Here is a 24,409-nt window from a genome sequence, read left to right as displayed (position 1 = left end):
TTATTAATGGAGAAACATGGGCAGTAAAGGAAAGGGCATGGGATTCTAGTCACAAGCTAGAACTGAAAGATGAGTTATTGGAAACTTTAGGGGCTAGAGAGGTTGCTCAGAGGGTAAGAGCACAGTGCTCTTGCAGAGGACCCGAGTTTGGTTCCCAGCACCCATGTCAGGTAGTTCACAACTGTCTGTAATTGCAGCTCCTGGGGAATCTGATGCCCTCTTCTGGCCTCCACATGTGCATACCTGTACTCACACACACACATACTTACACATAGGCACACATCCATACACATAATTAAAAAAACTTTAAAGTACAGTCTTTGAACATCTATTTGCCACCCACACTCTGATACTCCCAAATAGGAAAGCTTGCCTTTGAAAAGAATATCTAAACTGCACACAAGGTACACACCTGTAATGCCAGTCTGAAGGGGCTTGAAACAGGAGGATTACAAGTTCCATGTCAATTTGGGCTGTACTGTAAGAAAAGGAGAACCCTGTCTTAAATAAACATTTAAAGAAAAGAACTAGAAATTATATTAAAATAAGATCTAAGCTTAGAGGGGTTCAGGTTACTGGGATATAACGTTTAAATACACATGAAATGAGCTTGACATTGCAAATGATAAACTAAGGTATGTAGACTGAGTTTTAAGAAAGTTGCAAGCCAGTGGATGTTATCAGCTCCAACTTGGAAGACTTTCCTCAGTATGGATCTGCCCTCTTTCTGAATGCCTTCAAATTACAAGTCAGTTCCTATTTCTAAAACCTATTGCAAGGCCCTTCAGGGGGAGTTGGAGAACTGACTACAACTTGTACTTTTCGTATTGTACTAATACTGCCCAGTGATGTGAGCTGATGAACTCTCCATTGCTGCAAAGATTCAAGCCACACATTTCTAATCCACACAGGCAGGGGTTAAATAGACTTCCATCCAATTAATGAGAGTTTACTGTGGCTCAAAATAGCAAACCTATTTACTTTTTAAAAATTTTGTGTGTGGTGCATGTGTATGTATGTGGGGTACATACGGAGGTCAGGAGTTTGTGTTAGGTGTCTTCCTCTATGGTGCTCAACTTGAACTTTGAAGACATGGTCTCTCACTGAAGTTGAAGCCCACGAATTAGCTAGGCTGCCTGGCCAGTGAGCTCTGGGGATCCTCTTATCTCTACTCTCCCTAGTCCTGGGTTTACAGGCATGTTCTGCCATGCCCACATGTTTGTTTTAGCTCTGAACTCAGGGGTTTTGTTGTTGTTTTGGTTATTTGTTTGTTTGTTTGATTTGTGACAGGGTTTTTCTGTATAACCCTGGCTATTCTGGAACTCACCCTGTAGACCAGGCTGGCCTTGAACTCTGAGATCCACCTGTCTCTGCCTCCAAAGTATTGGGATTAAAGGCATGTCACCACTACACCCAGCCCTAAACCTACCCATAAGAAATTATTTCACATTCAAAACTCTTTTATCTTCTTATTTCAAAGACTACATCTAGGCTGTTTAAAGGTAGGATCCTACAAGGAGAACTTCAATGTGGCAGAATTGTTAGGAAGTGACAGCAGCTGCTGTCCCTTATCGTTCCTTAGGTTCTTGATAGTCTGACAGTAGCTTTTTGGGACAACCAGCCTCCGAGAGGCCTGTGATCTATGTCAGGTTGTCTTGGTGGCCCTTCAACAAGGAGAGCACATGCAGTCTGAGACACTGGGGGAGATGCTGATACCCTCACCACCTGCTACTGTTGACACTCGGGCCAGTCCTTTGTGGGCCTTTCCTGGAGTAATGTACTGAAAAACTGATCTAAGGGGTGTGGGGACCCAGCACATGTCAGAGGCTCAGGGATGTGTCCCACTCCTGAGGACACCTGTGTCACCTTTTGAGAATGAGATCAGTGTGTCTATGAGGAACCCATCATAAGAACAACACCTCCCCCTGAACCTTGAATTGTGATTTTTTTTTTTCTTTAATCAGTCCTGGTTATTTGTTGGCCAGCCGAGAAAACAGACTTAGGAACAGCAGGCAATATGTCAGGCTTCAAAGGAAAATGTATTGTTGTCTCGCTGGCTCACAGCCAACATTATGTTGGTAAATAATCAAATCCCAGTGTGGTGGGTTTCTCCCTGAACCTTGACTGAAAACTACTGAAGCTGGGTCTGGGAGCAGAAGAGTGGCAGCCACGCATTCCAGGGGAAAGCTGGGGTGAGTGACAGAAAATGTTTGTAATTAAGCAGTCCATCTATGCCCATAAGACGATGGGCCAGTAAGCTGAGACCTGGAGTAAGCTTCCAAGATGGAGAAACAATGAGTAATTAGAGGTGGGGCTTGAAGCATCTCACAGGACAGCCCTTAATCACTGGAGCCTTTTTTAAAAAAAAAATTGAGACAGAATCTTATATATCCCAGATTGGCTTTGAACTCACTGAGTTCACTGAGATGAGGATAAGGATGATCTTGAACTCATGATCCTTCTCCCTCCAACTTCTGAGTGCCAGGATTATAGGTCTGGTGGCCGCCACCATCATGTATGCCTTATACAGTACTGGAGATGGAGTCCAGGGATTCCTGCTTGCTAGGCAAACCTCTTCCAATTACGTCCCTAGATTTGGAGATATATTTTAAGGCAAGTTTGTTTTTAATATCTTTCCCACATGTTGATGATTTTGACTTCCATTTTATTCCTGGATGTAGACAGGCCTAGTGACAGAGGGATGGGGCCAGAGGCCTCTGAACCTGGGCCTCTGGTGTGACTGGGGAGCGGCATCCATATTGTTTTGAGAGAGTAGGAAGTTTGTCTGCAGTGGGGAGAAGAGACATGATTCTTACAGGCATTGCCAACTTTTTGACATTGTGACACAATGCTGTCTTCTACAGAGTTCATGTATAAGAAAGCACTCAATTTACAAAAAAAAAAAAAAAGTTGTGTAATTTTAGAATTTTGGGATGGGCTGCCTTCATAGCTTTCATGTTCCTGGGGGCTGTAGGTGGGACGTCCTGGTAGGATGTGGAAGCTAGAGTTCAGGTGGGAATTGTTTTTGAAGACTGCTTTTGGGCAGGAGTGAGAATACGGTAACACTTTAATGGTTTAGATATCACTGATCTACCAGTCGCAGTTATTTGCAATGTGTAGAAGGGCCCAGAGGTGGACCATCCCAATAGAACAGCTGGGAAGAGAGCCAGGAAGATCTGGGGAGTCCCAGTGGGGTGCTACTAGATGAGTTTCCTGCCACTCTTTTGTGCAATCTATGTGATGAAGAGGGGAGTGTGGAATATTCCTTTACACTATGTGAGTATATGTCTCTGTGATTGGATTAATAAAGAAGCTGCCTGGCCAATAGCTGGACAGGATAAAGGTAGGCAGGAGAACCATACTAAGGACACTGGGAAGAAGAAGGGCAGAGTCACAGGAGTCACCAGAGAGACAAAGAGGAAGCAGGAGATGCAAGATGAAAGAGAGTTCACATCACATGGCAGAATGTAGATTAATAGAAATGGGTTAATTTAAGTTGTAAGAGCTAGTTAGTAATAAGCCTGAACTATCCACATTGAGTCTCCATGTTGGTTATTTGGGAACTGGAAGATGGAAAAGTCCACCATGTACAGGAGAGGACAAGAGCAGACTGGAACTTGGGTCAGACCATTGTAGAGAATGCCTCATGGGGTAAAGGGGACATGAGATCACCACAGCACTGCTCATTGGCTCACTAGAGGGTCTGTTGAGCCACCCCTCCCAGCCGAGGTTCATTCAGCTCCATTGGTTCTAGCATCCCTCCTTCTTAATACCAGACAAGACCGTTGTCTCAAGGACACTATGAGTGACAGCCTTGTGTCACAGCTGAGAACTGACTTCCCATCATCCAGATCCCAGTACTGAACTTTTGGCAAAGCCCTCTCACACTGGACTGAACTAGTCCAGCCCAGGCTTCCTCCCATGCCCAGCAGAGAGCTTTGGCCTCAGCTATGAAACCAGCTGGTTATGAATCCTCCTTTGCCCCTAATCCCCACCCAACAGGCCTGTTCTTTTCATTTTTTATAATAGGAAAAGGATCAATTCGTTTTACAGACATGGCAGACATTTCTCAGATTCCTGAGAAAGCATGCAAAAAGATAAAAATACAAACAGGCCAGAGGGGCAGTTGTGTTTCTATTGTTTCTCTCCACACTCACGTTTCACAGACAGTAAACAGATGTAGACAACAGCAAAAACTGAATTGATTATTCAGTCTCAGTGAACCAAACTAACATTTTATTTCTGAATACTGGAGCTCAAATTCAGGGCTTTGTGCATGCCTGGCAAGCATGCTACCGCTGAGCTGAACCCGAAGCCCCTGGCTAGCATGTCTGAGAAAACCTAAATGCACTGGATCAAGTCCAGGTAATATACAACATAACATTCTTTCCCTTGCTCATATTCTCCTCAGCTATTTCTCAGTCTTGATTGTAAAACACATGAAAACATGTACAAGGCATTGTAGAGCAACATATGCTAGATCAAAGAAAAATAAGGACTGGTGAGATGGTAAAGGCACTTGCCATCAAGCCTGAGTGAGGACCTGAGTTCAATCCCTGGGACCCACATGGTGAAAGGAGAGAACCAACTCCCACAAATTGTTCTCTGACTCCCACAGGTTTGTTGTGGCACATGTGTGCCCACGTCCAAGTACACACATATACATAAATAAATGTATTCAAAATTTTAAAACAATGATACAAATAAGGAGTGTAAGCCATGTTTATGAATGTATGATTTATGAAACAGCAGGAATTTGGCTTGGTGTTTTCTAACAGCAACATGAAGTAAAATCAGTTGTATGATATAATGTTTGGTAAAATAATATATACAAAAGTTCCTGTTTTAACAGTTTGAAGCATCCAGTTTCGTGATGGTAGATGCATTCACAGTGTTAGACGTCTTTACCATCTTGCATCCCAGACTGAAGTTCTGTGGCTGTTAAACACCTGTCCTCAACCCACTTTCTAGCCCCTGATAATTCCCATCATTCCTCTGTCTCCATCAGTCTGACTGTTGTAGATGTCTAGGCCTGGAATGAAGCAATACCCGTTTGTGACTAGCTTGTTTCACACAGTCCATCTGTGTCACCGTGTATGCTACATGTCTTCCTTTCTAAGGCTGAGTTATAATATCCTATTGTATGTATGGACCACAGTCTACTCATCTATTTTAGTCATCCACACCTGGGTGGTGTCTGCCTCTTGCTGTTTTCAACAGTGCTGAGAAGAACACAAGTCCAGACCTCTTTGAATCCTTGATTTGAGTTCTTCTTGTGACCACACCCAGGATACAATACCCTGCTGGGTGTTCTTTGAAGGTTTTTAGGCACTGCCATTTCCAGAACAGTTGCACCTTCCCAGGCCCCAGTAAAACACAAGTACTGGTCCCCACATCTCTCCCAACCACTCTCTACTGTTTATATTTTCCAAGAAAGGCAAAGTAAGTATCAACCTGAAAGCTCCATCAGTGGGTGAATGGGTTAAAAACATGCAAAGAGAATCAGCATTAATGCCGAAGGAAGCTCTGTCATTAGTGCAACATGGAGGAGCCTGAAGGACATTACACTCAGTTGGTAAACCAGACATGGAAGGATGGTGCCACCATCATTCTAGAGGAATCTAGAAAAGGTGATCTCATAGAAGCAGAGAGAATAGTGGATGCCAGGGCCTGGGGCTGGGGTGCAAAAGAAAGGTGGAGGGGTACTTGACAAAGAGTGTAAAATGTCACTCTGATGCAAAACAGTCACATCCAAAAGAGCTCTCATACAAGACGTTTACTATGGTTGATATAACAGATATCAGGAAAAGGTTAGAGAATAGATATCAGGTTGACTTACCCCCCCCAAAGATGGTAAATAAATGAGATGATATGTTAATTAGCTTGATTTAACCACTCCAAAGTGGATACATAAGTTAACACATTGTATGCCATAATTATATTGTTTTTATTTTTAAAAGATAAATTAATAAAAATAGTTTGAAAAGATTAATAAACTATGAGAGGGGGCTAGAGAGACAGCTCAGTTAGTAAAGGGCTTGCCTCACAAGTATGAGGCCCTTGAGTCAGATTCCCAGCATCTATGGGGAGGACACTGAGCATGGTGACACATACATATAAACCCAGTTCTGGGCAGGTGGAGATTGGTGGATCTCTGTGGCTCGCTGGCTGGCAAGCCTAAGCCTGATTGTTGAGCTTCAGGCTAATGAGAGACCCTGCCTCAAAATACAAAGTAAACTGTACTCAAGGAATGACACCCAAGGTTGTCCTCTGGTGTCTACAAATCTGCACACATGTGCACTGCACACATTTGCACACACACACACACACACACACACACACACACACACATCAAACATGCAGAGGTTAGTTACCAAGATGCTAATGCTTGGTAGAGAGTATTTACAGCCTGCTATTGCTCCACTTGGAGATCAAGGATGCATTGTCTTAAAATCCTTAACTGTTCTACTTTCTCACTGCTATAGGGCCAGGACCCAGCTTTTTCCAGGACAGGGAGTCTTGGGGCAACTTGATAGAACACGCTCAAGTCAGAGATAAGAGGCCTTCCTCATTCCAGAGTCCACTTTCAACAAGTGCAAACAGCATATGACATTTTGCCAATATAATTTATACTACATTGTCCTATTTTATGTAATAGATGCTCTTCCATGTTGTTATAAATTAAAGGATTTCATTTTCCTTTAATTTAAATTTAATTTTAGACTTTTTATTTTATCCATATGGTTATTTTGCCTGCTTGTGTGTCTGTGTATTATGTTGCATACTTAATGCCAAAGGAAGTCAAAAAGGGCATCAGATCCCCTGGAACTGGAGTAACATACAATCGTGAGCCACCACGTGGGTGCTGGGAACTGAACCAGTGCTCTTAACCTTTGAGTTATTGTTCCAGTCCTCAGATTTCATTATTTTCATGGCTAAATAGTATTCTGCTCAGGGTGTTGTATATAAACATATATAACAAATTTCCTTTATTCACTAAGCTACCATAAACATTTGGTAATTACATTTCTTGACTGTCTTGAACAGTCCTCCAGTGAGCACAGGAACACAGGTATCCCTTCAGCACATTAATTCCATTTCCTTTGGATAATACCCAGTAGTAGAATTGATAGATCATTGAGGAACTGCCATATTGTTTTCTATGATGGTTGTACCAACTTCCATTCTGTGTTTGTGGGGAATATGAATTGGGAGTTATGCACACCAGTGTGCGGCAGCCATCTAGTGTTCTTTATTGTTCTCTCTCATTTCCTTGACAGCTTCTCTCACTGAACCTAGACCTCTCCATTTTTTCAGCTATACTGGTGGTCAGCAGGACCCAGTGATCCTCCTGTCTCCAGCACTTAATGACTTAGTCCTGTGGTTACAGGTGTGTGTGTGTGTGTGTGTGTGTGTGTGTGTGTGTGTGTGTGTGTGTGTGTTTATTACTGCTTTTTATTTGTGTGGATATCGGAATCTGAACCCAGGACCTCATGGTTCTGCAGCAAGCCGTTTCACTCACTGAGCCATCTCTGCAGCCCACATTCTTATCAGCATACACAAGGCTGCCATTTCTACATTGTCATCACTATTTTTTGTCTTCTTGATCTTAGCATTCTAGCTCCGGTAAGATTTTGATTTGTGTTTCCTTAACAGTTAATAAGGTTGGACATGTTTTCATAGGCTTGTTTGCCTGTGTGTCTTTTGAGAAATGTCCACTCAGACAATTTGTCCATTTAAAAATCACCACCACCACCACCACCATTACCGTCATCATCGTTAGCTACTATTGAGCTGTTTGAGCTCCATATTTATTCTGATTGTTAATCCCTAATCAGCTGAGGAATAGTTTGTAAACATTTATGCCTTCATGCATGCTGTCTCTTCACGCTGTTGCTATGCAGAAGCAGTTTAATTTGATATAACCCCATTTATCTCTTTCTGCTTTTGTTTATGCTTTTGAGGTCTTATTCAAGAATTGACTGCTCATGTCAATGTCTTGAAGTGTCCCTGTGTTTCCCTCCAGCAGTATTGAGGTTTCCAGTTTTAGATTTACCTCTAATTCATCCTCTTTGAGTGGATTTTCCTTCAGGGGGCTACTTTCATGGCCATCCACTTTTCCATCCTTGTTTATTGACAGATTGCTCCATCTTCACTCATTTTCTTGGTGCCTTTGTTAAAAACTCAATTGGCTGTTACTGTGTGGAGTTACCTTGGGTTTCTCTGTCCCATTCCATAGGCTCATATGTCTGCTGTTTTGGTTAGTATTGGTTTGTAATGTATTTTGAAGTTTGGTATTATTCTGACTATAACTTATTTTTTTTTAAACCTTGTTGTTCATATTGGCTTTGGCTGTGGTCTTTTGTAGTATGGTATGATTTTAGGGTTGGCTGCTTTATTTTGGTGGAGAATTTCATTGGTGTTTTTGTTAGGATTGCGTTGAACTTATCAGTCACTTTGGGTAGTTTGGACATTTTTACATTGTTAATTTTAATATGTGAGCCTGAAGTATCTTTTTGCTTTTGGTGTCTATTTCAATTTTTTCCTCCGTGTTTTATATTTTTTCATTGTATCATTTATTCATACTCTTGTTTAAATTTATTCCTAGCTATTTCTGTGGCTCTTGCTAAGTGGGATGCTTTAAAATATAGGTCACCTGTGATGTATGGAAACGCCCCTGGTTTCTGTATCCTGCTTTCATGTCCTGCAGCTTTACTGAGTTTAATAAACGTTATTGACCACTTACTGAATACCAAACAGTGCTATAAGAAGGATATGTCCCTTAGAGAAGATACTGAGAACTAGGGAAAGTGAAGGAAGAAATTGAGGGTAAATGACTACTTGACACATGGAGTAGTGGTGTAGGGTGACTCAGAGGTAAGAGCTCTCTGAGCCACCAGGTTATTTGGCTGCTTGTGGCCTGCACTTAGATTCCTGGCATGACATTTGGGCTGAGTTAACAGCAGAAACTCATCACTGCTGATGTTTCTTTTACCATCTTTCTAGAGCAAAATGGTGCCTGCCCATCTAGGTCACGAGGGGTCACACGGATGCTGTTCAGTCCCATGCAAGCATTCAGCTTGTCAGCTGTCTTGTTCCTGCCTCATCTCACCACCTGTGCGCTGAAAAGAGTGGCTTCTCACTGACCCTGCCAGCTGTCCTCTTTCTTCCGAGAGAAGGAGAGCCATTTATGCTGACCCAAGTGGTCTTCTGCTATTTTACTACTTTTCAAGAAAGCTAAGCAGAGGGGCACTTGGTAGCTACAGATGGCTTTGGGAAGCTTTCGGGAAAATGTCTCCATCTGGGGCCTCGTTCCCACCTCCGTATGCCCTGCACTCCCTTAGGAGGGAGCTGGAACTGAGTGCATCCCTCTGTGGTAACTGGCATCCATTGCAAATGTCATGGCCATTTGTTCATTGACATTCCGTAGATTTCCTACCCCCTCTCAAAGGGAAAACCAACTCATTAGTACCTTGCAGAATGCAGAGCCTGTGACAGATACATCTGGGGAGCAGAAGAGGAGTGAGGGATGCTCTTTGCCACACTGAATTTTGGTTCTAGTTTCTCTGGGCTCATGTTTGGCTCAGCCAGATGCTGAGCAAACTTGTCAGATTGTGCTGGCACCCTGTGCTCTCAGCCAGCCTCACTTCCTCTAGAGCTGTTTGCATCCCAGGAATTGAGAGCCTGTGTTTGTGAAATCCTTTGCTGTCTTCTGGTACAGCTTGACTCTACTGGTTCTCCAGCTTCTCTGGAGACATGCTTTGTCTGGTTGCAGAGCCAGGCTTCCACGTGCCTGGGGCATTCTGTTTGGGGGAATTCAGGGCCTCCTCACAGCAACCCTGGGGAAGCATCCATGGCCCCATTGTCCTTTAAAGGCTACAGACTCACTGGGATACATCTTGAGGAAAGCAGATGGCCTTGGACCCAACAGTGTCTAGTGAGGAACAGGTGTGAGGACTTGTGGTCCACATGGCATAGGAGAGCACCTTGAGCTCTCAGAGCTGTCATCACATGGCCAGTGAGTCATCAGGTTGTCATGAGGAGGAGAGGCTTTGTTCTTTGTGACCTCAAGAGAGGATTAGAGGGACAGAGGGACATTCTGGGGCTTTGGTTTGGTGGAAGAAGGGCCATCCAGTTGTTAGATCTACAGAGAAAAACTGGGCTCCTTCGAGCTTCTACTAGACAACCAATTACCAGAATGCAGGAGGAGTTTTGAACATTTGCAAGGCATCTAACCTAGATTATAGGCAGAGTCCTTCCAGCCTTGGGGTTCCAGTTCTTGAAACTTTTCGGTAAATACTTAGGGGAGCAATCCTAGGGAAGGGCTGAAGCTTGGTAGCAGTGAGAACCCAGAAATGCCAAAGTCCGATGGTAAGGCTGAGTGCCAAAGTCCGATGGTAAGGCTGAGTGGTGCCGACATGCGCACATCTGGGCATGCATTCCATTAGAGGGGAGCCTGAAGAGAATGCTTTATCAGGTTCAAGCAGCATTAGGAACGGATGTGGACAGAAAGCAATTAGTCATCATCAAATATTAAAAATATCAATCAGCCCCTACTTGCTGTATGGCATTTTTAATTAGCAAAAAGTGTTTTTAAATTTTGTGCTTTCAAGTAAGAATTGTGGTAAGGGAGGTATCTTGCTGAGTCTTTAACACAATGTGTAAAACTAAAGTCATTATGCAAAACAAAGGGATTAATTTCATTTTCATCACATGCTCATCTTCTATGAGAGTCAAAACCCATCCTCAAACTCATTTCCTGTCCTCTTTTTTCCCCCTGATCAGCACTGACTTGACCAGGCAAGCAGTTTCTGTCTCTAGGGCTCACAGTGTTGCTGCTGTCCCTGTCCTTTCCTGATTCTCCTTCAGAGCTGCCCCTTGTGGCTGGGCTTGAGTATCCCTGGGGTACCCTGGTGAGAGGTCTCCTTTGGGTGTCACTTTGTTCATTTCAAGAGGACAGATAACTTAGTGAGAAGGGCCTTGGAGATGTGCGATATACTGAAAGCCATTGGGAATGCAATTCTGTTGTATTCTTCTGAGCAGCCAACATCTTCCTCAGATTAGCTGTCCCTGGTTAGAAAAGTCCATCAGGATTGGACCCATTGATTGATGTTCCCTCAGAGGAGGAGAGGGTGGGGAGAGCCATTAGACCCTCACCCAAAATTTCCAGCACCCCTCCCAGCGATCTGTATGTAGTTCTGTGGTAATGGCAGGCAGCCTCCTCCAGGTGTTAAGGCTGGGGGAGGTTAACTGGTGAAGGGGTCTGTTAGTATGGCCACCATACATCTTGGCTGACCCCTCACCAGTGTTCTGTAACAAAGCCCAATAAACAAAATTGGTTACCAGGGTGAAATGTGGTACAGTTGTAGTTTGGTTTGTTGCTGGGTCCATGTGAGGAGGGAATAGACTTGTTTGTATCTCCCAAGGAGAGATACACACAAGAAATCCCAGTAGGGTGCCTTTAAACTTTCCTGGGGCCCACGGGCCATGTTTATTTAGTGGGTGGTGCTGAACCCTCTGCAGAGAAAGGCAGCACAGAAGCCATGTCTAGTTCACTGGAAGCAGTGCTTAGCTTCCCATAGTCAGTGTCTGAGGTGGTGTCTTGGGTGGCCGCAAGAGAAGGAAGAACAGCTCTTAATTCCATGAAGGCCTGGCTTGAATTCTGTCTTTGGACAAGTGACCTCAGAAATCTGAATTTCCATCTCCTCCTTCAAGTAATGCTTTCATGGGGTTTGAGGGAATTCCATAATAAGCACCGAGGCTGGTTGATGCTGTGTGTGGTTCCCAGATGACAGCTGATGAGGACCAATTCCTTGTTCCTTCCTTCTTCCTCCCTCCCTCCCTCCCTTCCTCCCTCCTCCTCCCTCCCTCCCTCCCTCCCTCCCCTCCTCCCTCCCTTCCCTCCCTCCCTCCCTCCTTCTCTCCCTGCCCTCCTTCCTTCCTCTCACTTCTCTCTTCCTGTCATATAAAGAAAAGGGCACCAGATTGTTTATTGTCTGTGGGAATAACTTCATTTCCTTGATGGTGTTAGCTGTAGTTTGGGGAAAGGAGGAGACAAAGGAATGGGTTTCTGTGCACCTCCTGTCATTCCATAGATGGCATCACTCGGTAGTCAAGTTGAATGTTTGCAATGTTAGTTTCAGTTGTCTTCTAGATGGTAAATGGAGATTTCAAGACCTCATAGTGTGAGCCAGAGGCCCACACTAGGTCCCCATTCAACACCATCATTCTTCTCAAGCTTGGGGTAACAGAGACCCAGCCTATGACAACACAGAGGTGACAGAGAAGGTGAATATGTGAAACATTAGGCCTTGAAAAGTTCTGACTTCCAAGTGGCAACTGAAGGGATGTGTTGGGTGGTGACCAGGGCAGAACTTGTGTTGGTGGTGACCAGGGCAGAATCTGTGTTGGGTGGTGACCAGGGCAGAACCTGTGTTGGGTGGTGACCAGGGCAGAACCATATGGTGTGTGATAATCCAGAGACTGAGGGTGATGGGAAAAGAGGCTCTTTCTGTGGGTGAAGGTGTCTGGAGGGTGTGTGAGTGTGTTGAAAAAAATAAAAATTAAACTTTATTTGCACTATGGCAATGAAAAAGAGATTGTTCAGTGTGGAGGCACTTGAATTCAGGAGGAGATGGAATATTGAGTAATGTCAGATGTGCTGAGGAAAACATATGAATGAAGTGTGTGGTTTTTTTGCCTTCAAATCAGCAAGGCAGGGGGAGAAAACATTAAAAAAAAACACAAACTAGAATACTGTCACATAAAATAAGAAGGGTCATAAGCACAAAACAAAACAAGGCTCCATAAATAATTTAAATATATAAACAACAAGAGTAATCATATTACTACTAATAATAAAAGACAAAGTTTTTCAAATACTGTTACACATTGCTTACAAGATGCATTGTCTAAAACAAAGACATATGGAAGAATTAAAAATAAAGAAGAGGAAAAGATATGCCAGATATATACAAAGAAAGTTAACCCGGGAGCACTGTTATTAATAAAAATAATTTTAAGAACAAGTCTTTTAATAGCATCCAATAGAGATAGTAAACAAAGACACTGTGCCAAGAAGGTGAAACACCATGGAACTCATGCTAGCAACACAGCCAACGATGATATAAAAACTAATAGAACAAAAGAGAGTGTGAGATATAAGAGGATATTTCATATAGTTTAATATGACAGAATCTTGAATGGGCCTAGGTGATTTAAATTATGTCCCCAGCTTGTATACCAGTGTCAGGAAAACACTGTACCCAAGGCATAGAGTTTTCTAGTTGGCTTCTGCTGTCAACATGAAATAGCTTAGAGTCACCTGGAAAGGGCTGTGGTCATGTCTATGGAGTATTTCCTTGATTGTTAATTGATATAGGAGAGGCCAGCCCACTGTGGGTGGTGTCATTTGGGCAGGAGGTCCTGGCTCTCTAAGAAAGCTAGGAAAACAGCAGCCTGGGATGGAGCCAGCTGCTTCAAATTCTTGCTAAAGTCCCTGCATTGACTTGGCTCAGTGATGGATTTGATCTGCAAGTGTAAGCTGAAATAAACCCTTTTCTTCCCTAAGTTGCTTTTTTTTCTTTTTTCTTTTTTTTAAATCACAGCAACAATAAAGAAACTAGAACAGAAGTACAGAAATGTTTATAGTATTCAAGTGCTTGTGGAACACTTAGAAAAACTGTGTTCTGGTTACAATATAAATTGTAACAGGATATGGTAAAAGTCAGTTTCTAACCCAATACAATAAAATTAGAAATAAAGGTGAAAACATAGAACAATGAACCACCACAAATTTTTAAAATATGTACTCTTAATCCAAGTGTTAAAAAGAAATAGTATGGGGCCTTAGATGGCTCAGTAGTTATGAACCCTCACTGCTCAGGTAGAGGACCTGGATTCACTTCCCAGCGCCCATATGGTGGCTCACAACCTTCTCTAACTCCAGTTCCAGGGAATCCCACGCCCTCTTCTGACCTCTGAGGGCATTGCATGCGCATAGTGTGCATATGTTCTTCATAGTCTAATGAGGCATTCTCAGTGAGGTGTGCATGAGATTAGGGTTTTTATTATTATTTTTTTGTTGAAAATGTATACAACATATTCTGATCACAGTTTCCTCCTTTCCATCTCCTCCTAGATCATCCCTGCCTCACCACAAAACTCCATACCTTCATTCTTTCTCTTCAAAAAACAAACAAGAAAAAAATCAGATAAATCAGAATTAAACAAAGCAAAACAGCAAAAATGCATAAGAAACACACAAAACACACATATGCATATAAATACAAATGTTCACATGCAAAAAAAGTAAGACCCGTTATAACACAAAATCAAAAACCATAATATACAGGCAAAAGGCCAGTAAATAAAAATTGCCCAAACATGACAATACAAGACAAATATAATTTACAAAGACACCATTGAGTTTGTTTTGTGTTGGTCATCACTACTGCGCATGGGGCCTACCCTTAAGTGTGGTGTGTATATCTAGTGAGACTCCATTAGGAAAAAAAAACTAAATGAAACCTGAGTGGTTGTCACTCAGAGATAGCTTTTTGGTTAAGGGTGGGAGATCATCTTACATCACCCATTTTACTCAGCATTGTACATAGATACCAGCAAGGTGGGAAGGAATGAAACTCTCTTCTTGGAAAATCAAGGAGAACCTGGAGACAAACAGTAGAACTAGCAAGAGATTCTTCATGGCTCTCGGGATAGAGGAATTCCAGTAAAACCAAGATCTTCTGCTGTAGTAGGAGGCAGTGAGAACAAGTAGCAGAAGAGCATGGTATTTGTGAGAGCAATACAAACCAGGGCACATAGAATAGTGACAATAAAATGTGTCAGCTTGTGCAGAAAATATATCATAGGGTCAAAGAATAGCCATGAAAATTTGCATAAATGAAAAGTGATATTAGACTCATTGATGGAAAGACTCAATATTACTAACATGTCAAACTACTTTATAATTAATGTATAAGTTCAATGTTGCTATAGTAAAAATCCTAAGAGGATATTTTTATGGAACTTAACAAGCTGATATTAAAATAAATTGGGAATGTTAAAGGGCCAGAATAGCAAAGAAAACTTTGAGGAGTATTGTAAGAAGATTCACTCTGCCAGATATCGGGACTCATTAAAAGGAGGGCGATTAGAGTGACTGATCTTTTCTGGTACATTTGGATTTTGGACTCCTTTCATAGTGCTCTCCACAAACCAGCGATGTGAGTGTTAGCCCTAATTCTCTCTCTCTCTCTCTCTCTCTCTCTCTCTCTCTCTCTCTCTCTCTCTCTCTCTTTCTCCCTCCCTCCTCCTCTCTCTCTCACCCTGCTTCCCTACTGTCAAGGCATCTTTCTAACTCTGTCTTCAAAATGTATTCAAGGGCCTGGGGAGATGCTCTGTCAGTAATGTGCTTGTCTTGCAATCAAGAGGCCTGAGTTCAGATTATCAGAATCCATATAAAAGTCAGGCGTGGTGGTGCACATCTGTAACCCCAGCACTGGGGAGGCAGAGGTTGGTAGATCCTTAGAGATCCCTGGCCAGCCAGCCTAGCCCAACCGATGAGCACCAGGTTCAGTGAAAGATCCTGTCTCAAAATATGAAGGTGAGGGTAACTGAGGAAGACACTTGATGTCAACATCTTGCCTCATACACATGGACACATGTATGTACATGTGCATATGCAAACTATGTAGATACATATATTTATGTACAAATTGTATATGAAATACATATGTGTGCATGTTATGGAATATATATGCTTGTATTTTAGAGTCACATCATGCCTTTTGACCATCTCTGCTACAGACTCATTTTCACAACCAGAATCTCCCTCCTGACAACAAACTTCCTACCTGTTCTCAGTGTCTGTCTGTCCTACCTGTTCGACATAGAGACCAGTCAGAGAATCTTAGAAAGACAAAAGTTTTCTCATGCCATCCCCAATTCATGTAGAATTCCAGAATTCTCTCTCAGGTAAAATTCTAGAATCCTTACATTGTCACCTGCTTGGGTTCCTTTTTCATCCTCACTTCACTCAAGCCACAGAGTTTCCTTCAGTGTGACAGACTCATTGCTGGCACTTGGGACTTTTATCAGGCAACTAAATGATTGCCTCACTGCCTTGGCATCTTTGTTTGAAGTCAGCATCTCTTTAGGACTCACTTTAAACTTTAAACACTCTCCCTTCACTCCTCATCTCTCCCCTAGCATTCTACTCTTCTTACCTTTTGAGTTCTTGTTTACTCTCTCTGCATCATCTATTTATTGAGTTATGTGTTTGAGTCACTAAAATCAGTACCCTAAAAAGGTCTGTTTCTTTGTTCATGTACTCCAAGTGCTTAGAACACTTCTAGTATCTAGCAGACAATACATAAATAGTCACTGAATACATGAATGAACAAGAGTATAGTGTGGTTACCAGGCCAGACAGATGAATGGAATACAACAGAGATCCCTCGAAGAAAGTCTTACCTATTGATGTTTGGTGTGGTGGGGAGGGGAAGACAGGCTATTCGGTAAGTAACTATTGAATTAGGGTGTTCTCCATATTAAAAAAATGAAATTGAATCCCTACTGTGTACAAATATCCCACAACACCCTACCTTACACCTCACACAAAATTTACTTCCAGATAGTCTAGAAAGTAAACTGAACAGGAAACATAGCTTTCTAGTTTAAATGTACATGTACAACCACACACATTCACAATCAAGTAATAGAATGTTTGCATTATGCTGGATCCAGTAAACTCAAGCATTATTTTTACCCCCCCCCAAGGCATTATTTCTGGTACATGCAGCTCATCAGGGGACATTGCCTAGCTGGAGACCTACTATCCTCCCCAACAGGGATCATGTCTTCTTCCCTATTAAATATTAGGAAATAGACTGCCTTTTTTTTGAGGGGAAAACTCACTAAAGCATGGCTGCAGTGTGGCACTTGACAGCTTTGTGCTTTTGATTATTTTTTGTTTGTTTTTAATCTTTTCATTTATTTTTTACATTCCAATCTTAGTTCCCCCTCCCTCCTCTCCTCCTGCTCTCCCCACTTCCCCATCATCCCACCTCCAAAATGCTCTTTGGAGAAGGTAAGGCCTCCCTTAGGAAGTCTACTAATTCTGTTCCATCTTGTTGAGGCAGGACAAAGGCACTCCCTACCCTCTGCCCCGTGTCTATGCTGAGCAAGGTATCCCTCCATATAGAGTGGGCTCCACTAAGTCAGTTTGTGCATTAGATCTTGGACCCACTGCCAGTGGCCTCATCTATTGTTCCAGCTGCACCATTGTCACCTATATAAAGGGAGTCTAGTTCAGTCTTATGCAGGTTCCCCATTTGTCAGACTGGAGTCAGTGATCTCTCACAAACTAGGGTCAGCTGATTCTGTTGATTTCCCCATTATGGTCTCTTTTAAAAAAAAGATTTATTTATTATGAATACAGCCTACACACCAGAATAGGGCACCAAATCTCATTACAGATGGTTGTGAGCCATCATGTAGTTTCTGGGAATTGAACTCAGGACCTCTGGAAGAGCAGACAGTGCTCTTAACCTTTGAGCCATGTCTCTAGCCCCCCCCCCATTATGCTCTTGACTCCTTTGTTCATATTATCTTCCTCCCTCACTTCAGTTGTACTCCAGGAGCTTGGCCCAATGGTTAGTTTTGGATTTCTGCATGTGCTTCCATCTGTTTCTGGAAGAGGGTTCTAGCTTCTCTGGGGTTGTGGATTGTAGGCTGGGTATCTTTTGATTTATGTCTGGTACTCACTTATGAGTGAGTACATACTATATTTGTCTTTCTGGTTTAGGTTATCTCACTCAGGATGTTTTTTTTTTCTAGTTTTGTCCATTTGCCTGCAAATTTTACGATGTCATTATTTCTTACCACTGAGTAGTACTCTATTGTGTAAATGTGCCACATTTTCTTTTTCCATTCTTTGGTTGAGGGACATCTAGGTTGTTTCCAAGTTCTTGCTATTCCGAATAATGTTGCTATGAACATAGTTGAGCAAATGGCCTTGTGGTGTGAGTGTGCCTCCATTAAATATCCCTGTACAATAAAGGATCATCTGGGAGCATTATCATACCTGATTTCAAACTCTATTATAGGGCTATAGTAATGAAAAGAGCTTGGCATTGGCATAAAAACAGACAGGTGGATCAATGGAGTGGAGTAGAAGACCCTGATATCAAACCACACACCTATGAACACCTAACTTTTGACAAAGAAGCTGAAGATATAAAATGGCAAAAAGAAAGCATATTCAATATTCAACAAATGGCACTGGTATAACTGGCTGTCAACATGTAGAAGATTGCAAATAGATCCATATCTATCACTATGCTCAAAACTCAAGTCCAAATGGATCAAAGGCCTCAATATAAATTCATCTACACTAAACATCATAGAAGAGAAAGTTGGGAATACCCTTGAATGCATAGGCACAGGAGACCACTTCCTAAATAGAACACCAGTAGCACAGACACTGGGAGCAATAATTAATAAATGGGACCTCCTGAAACTGAGAAGCTTCTGTAAAGCAAAAAACATGATCAACAAGACAAGATAGTTCCCTACAGAATGGGAAAAGATCTACACCAACCCCACATCTGACAGAGGGTTGATCTCTAAGATATACAAAGATCTCAAGAAACTAGACATAAAACTATCAAATAATCCAATTAAAAATATGGTACAGATCTCAATAGAGAATTCTCAACAGAATCTCAGATGGTGGAAAGACACTTAAGGAAGTGCTCAACATCCTTAGTTGTCAGGGAAATGTAAATCAAAACAATTCTGAGATACCATCTTACACTGATCATAATGGCTAACATCAAAAACACCAATGACACCTTATGCTGGTGAGGATGTGGAGAACGGGAAACACTCCTCCATTGCTGGTGGGAGTGCAAACCTGTACAGCTGCTGTGGAAATCAGTATGGTTATTTCTCAGAAAATTAGGAATCAACCTGCCTCAAGACCCTGCAACACCACTTTGGGTGTTGACTGTCTCTTTACTTGTAGTTGGTGTTTTGCTTATATATTAGTTACTTTTCTATTGTTGTGGTAAGACACCACGACCACGGCAACCTGTTTATCAGGAAAGGTTTGAGTTTATGGTTCCAGAGATAAGAGTCCATCACTGTCATACCTCCTAAGCCTCCCACACAGCTGGTGATTAACTTGAGGACCAAGTATTCAAATGCCTGAGGCAATGGGGAGATTCTCATTCAAACCACCAAATTCTACTCCCTGACTCCCATATTCTCATGGCCATTTTACAATGCAAATACATTTGATTCAGCTTCAAATGTCCCCAGTCTTTCAGAATATCAACATTGCTTAAAAGTCTCTTTTTGAGACTCAAGACAATCCCTTGATTGTAAGCCTATGTGAAATAAAAAAGAAAATTACATACTTCTAACATATAATGGTACAAAGTATACATTGCTATTCCAAAAGAGAGGATTGGAGGCATACATAGTGTAGACATCCTGGACCAAAGCAATATGGAACCTTTGAAGGGCAAACTTCCAATCTTGTAGCTCCATATCCAGTGTCAAAGCCTTTGATGGCTCCACCCTTCTAGTTTTGCACTGCAATAAGCACTCTTGGGGCTGGTTCCACTGCCTGTCTGCAGCTCTGTTTGGCAAATATCCCATGGTTCTGGCATCTCTAACATCTTGGGGTCTTCAGGTAATCCAGGCTTCATTTTCACAGCTTTAAGCAGGAGCCTTTCTGGGCCTCCAAGTAGATACTCCCCTGCCAAATGCCTGGCCTCAATGGCTCTTCTTAACCCTGGAGGAAGATTCTGCAACCAATTTGTGTATCCTTCATGTCTCTAAAGCCAGAGAATGTGGATAACACTGCCAAGTTTAGCTTCTTGCTTGGGACAGATCCTGACCCCCTTGAATCACATTTGCAGCCATTTTCCTTTTTTGTTGCTATTTAGGAGCAGAAATATTCTTTGGGCCTTTCTTTTTACAAGTTGGAAGCTGAGATGGATAAAGTCTTGCCCTGAGGTTACCTCTCCCTTTATTCCAATACAGATGAGGCCTTTCTTAACCCCCTTGTCAGCAAACCTTGGCTGCAACATTAAGATTCTTGGTACTCTTTTCTTATCAAACTGTATATTTTGTATTTCTTTTAGTCCTACTTGCTCTTTTTCATTGTAGATCTGCATAAGATTGATGGCTAATAACCATGTGACAGAGTAAATATTAGGCTGTCCTGATATTTCCTCCACCAGAGAAATTAGTGTGTTACTTGGGCAAGTTCTTAGGATAACACCAGACAGCCATGCTCTTTGCCAAGATATCACAATAATGATTTCTAGCACAGCTGCTAATATTGCTCCCTTTGAAGCCCCTTGTTCTGGGTCTCCACAGTCTGCATGATTTTCAGCACTGCTGCATTCTAGGCTCCTACTAGGATGGCTCATTAAATTCTGCTTACAATGTTCAATGACTTTTCTAGTCCAAACTCCCAAAGTTGTTGGTTCTTTTTTTTTTTTATTTTATTTTTCTATGAAACAGCATGGCCAGGTCTGTTACCACAATATCTCACTCCTGGTACCAACTTCTATGTTAGTTATTTTTCTATTGTTGTGACAAAGCACCGTGACTAAGGCAACTTTTAAAAGAATGAGTTTATGTGGGCTTCTGGGCGTCCAGGTTGCAGAGGGCTAGATTCCATGTTGGTGAGCAGAGCCCCAGGAGACAGGGACTAGATGCTGAGAGCAGAAGCCTGGGGCTCAATGCTTAAATTTCAAGCATAAGGCAGAGTGCAAACTGGGAATAGTGTGTTCGTTTTTGGTTTTGTTTTTCTGTGTAGTCTTGGCTGTCATAGAACTTGCTCTGTAGACCAAGCTGGCTTGGAACTCAGAGATCTGCCTGGCTCTGCCTTCTGAGTGCTGGGATTAAAGGTGTGAACCACCACCACCTAGTGAGTCTTTAAACTCAAAATTCCCACCTCCAGTGATGTATTTCCACCAGTAACAACACACCTCCAAAGCATCACCAAATATCTCCACTATCTCGGGACCAAGTATTTAAATGTCTGAGACTATGGGGGCATCTCATTCAAACCTCCACAGCTTGTCTTTAAAAACTTATAGAACAGTCAAACTCCTTATCTGTGGAGTGTGCTTCAAGACCCTTCATCTGCCTGAAGCAATAGGCCACTCTATGCATACAATCTATGGCTTCTAGGTTGTGTATTGGAATTCCCTTGGTTATCACTCCTGTACTTTGAGGCATTCTAAGGCCAACAAGGGTTCTTTGAATACTGGCACTGGAACACTGCCACTGTTGATCTGATTTCTTAGGTGGCAAAGTCACTAGTGGGTAGATAGCAAGGGGATTGCTCATTTACTGACTCGGAAAGAATGGAGTGGTGTGAAATCTCATACTACATGGGTGGGGTATAATTTAAAATCTGGGAGCTGATTATTTCTGGAATTTTCTACTGGATATTTTTAGATAATGATTGTTAATAAGAAAGTGAAGTCACAGATAAAGGGAGACCCCTGAACCATACAGATGGATGGCCTGGACAGCCTGGGACCCACTGGGAATGCACTGAAAGATCAGGGAGGTCAAATAGCCTTTTAAAATGTACTATTTGTGGAAGCCCCTGGCACCTTCACTGTTAGTCATGGTGCAGTGCTGTACTGTTTCGTTCAAAGAGTCCCACAGACTCTCCATAGTAGGTGTCCTCTGCTCCACACAACTCCTTGTACCTTGGCAGGGGTTACTCAACTCCCTTTTTCCTTCTTCTCCAGCCATGTCCTGTTGTCTTTGCTCAGCAAGGGCACTGCAGGAAAACCAGCTTTACCAGTGACCCTGTGTGCCACAGATACTGACACTCAGTTTTAAAGATGCTCAATACATTTTTATATTTCCTCCCAGCAAACAATTCACTCAGCAACAGGAAAGACAGTGTTATGACAGGCAGCTCCAAGCACAAATATTCTTATGCTGTTTTTATGTGTTTTGTTTTTTAAAAAAATGTTTGCATTTTACATTTTTAAACTAATAGGAATCTACTACAGGAAAACATGCTTTTTAGAGCTTAGGGTCTCACTCTGTAGGCCAGGCTGACCCTGAACTTGCTGCAAATCTTGCTACCCCCGCTTTCTGGTGCTGGGATTATAAGTATGAGCCACCACACCCAGAGACAGAAAACTTAGAAAAATAAAGAGAAGCCTTTTTCACATACTTCACCCTGATAAAAAACCATGGTTACAACTTTAGCATATTTCACTCCAGTCTATTTTGGTATGATTATTTCTTTATAGTTATAATAAAAGCATGCATATAATTGTGTTTTTCCTTTTTAATTTAGCTGTAGATAATTATGATATAATCATATACATGCTGTACTATCAACATAATGGTAATTTTCACTGCATTGAATTTCATTATTTTGATTTATCACTGTTGAAAGCTATTAACCTATTTTTTGTTAGATTCCTGCTCCCATTTTAGCAAGTAGAATATTTCTGAATACTGTAGAACTTTCTGTCCACTATCTTTCTTAGTTGCCATGTTGCTTTGAATTTTTAGAAATACAATATTAACAAATGTTAAGACTATCATGAAATATGTTCTTATGGTTCCATCAAAAGTCTAGCTGGTGTAGAGTTTGTGCTCCAAAGGCATACACTAGCTCACCCACTTGTTTTACCTAGAACTTAGTGTGGTGATTTGGATGAAAAAAATTGTTCCCGATAGACTTAGTTATTTGAACACTTGGTCCCCAGTGGATGGTGCTGTTTGTGGTGGTTAAGGAACTTTTAGTAGGAGCAGCCTTGCTGGAGGAAGTACATCACTGGGGGAGGGCTTTGCGGGTTTATAGCCTCACTCCACGTCCAGTCCTCCTTGGCTTCCTGTTGATAGAGCCTCCCAGGCCTTCCCCACCATTCCAGATCCACCACGCTTTGGAAATATCAGCCAAAATGGACTCTTCCCTAACTTGTCTTTGGTCATGCATGACATTTTATTATGGCAACAAAGTAACCGATAAAATCATCTATGACTTATTGAAGGCATATAAAACTTGGGAGATGGAGCAGTCTTGTTTATGTATGTGTGAAAATGGGCCAGAGAACAGCCGGAGAACTCAGTAATTGGGAATCTTCTGGTAGAAGGTGGACTGTGTCAAGGCAGTGCCGCCTTTATGATTTGTGCATGTGTGGATTGCAGAGGCAAGTCTTGGTTTGCATCAGATGGCCAACCGATCTGGTGACTGCTGGTCTAAACATGGTGATTGCTGGTTGAGTTTGTTGGTCGCTTTGTAGTTCCTTCGTTGCCCTGCCTTCCCTGCACCCCAACTGAGAAAATTTTACTTTTGGGTAAGCCTTGCTTTATCACTTGCAGATTTATTGTGACTTAATTTTTTTAAAGCTGAAAACATCTGTGAAATTGTTAATTGGCAATAACTGTCTCAATCTTTATTGATCTTGTTATGTTTTCCCCATTTCAATCAACCCGGACTTACACATCTTTGTTACAATGACCCTGATGCTAATCATTACATGAATTTCTATTAAATTATGAAGTAAATGTGGAAATCTTTTTAAAATAGTTACCTGTGCAGCTGGAGATATGGCTCAGTGGTTAGGAGCACTGACTACTCTTCCAGAGGACCTGGGTAGCACCCATGTGGCAACTCATAACTGTAACTCCAGGGTATCTGACACCCTCATACAGATATACATGCAGGCAAAACACCAATGCACATAAATTTAAAAAAAGGATCTTATTCAGAAAAGTGTACTTTTTCTATCTTTAAATTATGTTAAGAAGTTTTAGAATGTTTACTTTTCATTGCTCACGCGTTTGTATGTTTGCATGGGGAGGACAGAGGGCAACTTCCTGGGAACTGGTTCTCTCCTTGTGCCTATTGAGGTCTCTGTTATATCTGCTGTTCTGCACGTGGTTCAGGATGATTCCCCTGTCCTCATGCCACCACCATTCTGTCACAAGAATCCTGGGGTTACAGATGTGAGCCATTGTATCTGACTTTCGTGGCTCTGGGGCTGGAACTCCAGTCACCAGGCTTCCATAGTAAGCCTTTTCCTGCTGAGCCATCTTGCTGGCACTAAATTATTCTTCAGTGTTAAATCCTTTGGGCCTTTTTGATCATCAGATGATAGGAGGAGCTTCTCCGTCTCCCCCGATGGATATGGTGACACGTAGTAACTGTCTTCTTTCGGATACACGATTTATCTTTGTTTTGTTCTCTGCAGGAATGGGCTGCTTCTGGGGGGCTGAGCGCAAGTTCTGGCTCTTGAAAGGAGTGTATTCAACCCAAGTGGGCTTTGCAGGAGGCTACACACGCAATCCCACCTACAAAGAAGTCTGCTCAGGTAGGGACAGTTGTTCAGTCACTGGAAGAACA

At 42.2% G+C, this 24,409-nt stretch overlaps 1 protein-coding gene across 1 annotated transcript in view; it reads left to right on the top strand.

The window, feature by feature from the left end:
* Positions 1-24,409, top strand: part of Msra (methionine sulfoxide reductase A) — a 328,455-nt gene that overhangs the window by 135,141 nt on the left and 168,905 nt on the right. The window contains exon 3 of the mRNA XM_027390343.2: positions 24,258-24,377. Coding sequence (XP_027246144.1) covers positions 24,258-24,377 — 120 coding nt within the window. The remainder of the gene's footprint in view (positions 1-24,257; positions 24,378-24,409) is intronic.

The sequence above is a fragment of the Cricetulus griseus genome (assembly GCF_003668045.3).
Source record: "Cricetulus griseus strain 17A/GY chromosome 1 unlocalized genomic scaffold, alternate assembly CriGri-PICRH-1.0 chr1_1, whole genome shotgun sequence".
NCBI classification, from domain to species: Eukaryota; Metazoa; Chordata; class Mammalia; order Rodentia; family Cricetidae; genus Cricetulus; species Cricetulus griseus.
This window is presented reverse-complemented; position numbering and strand designations above follow the sequence as displayed.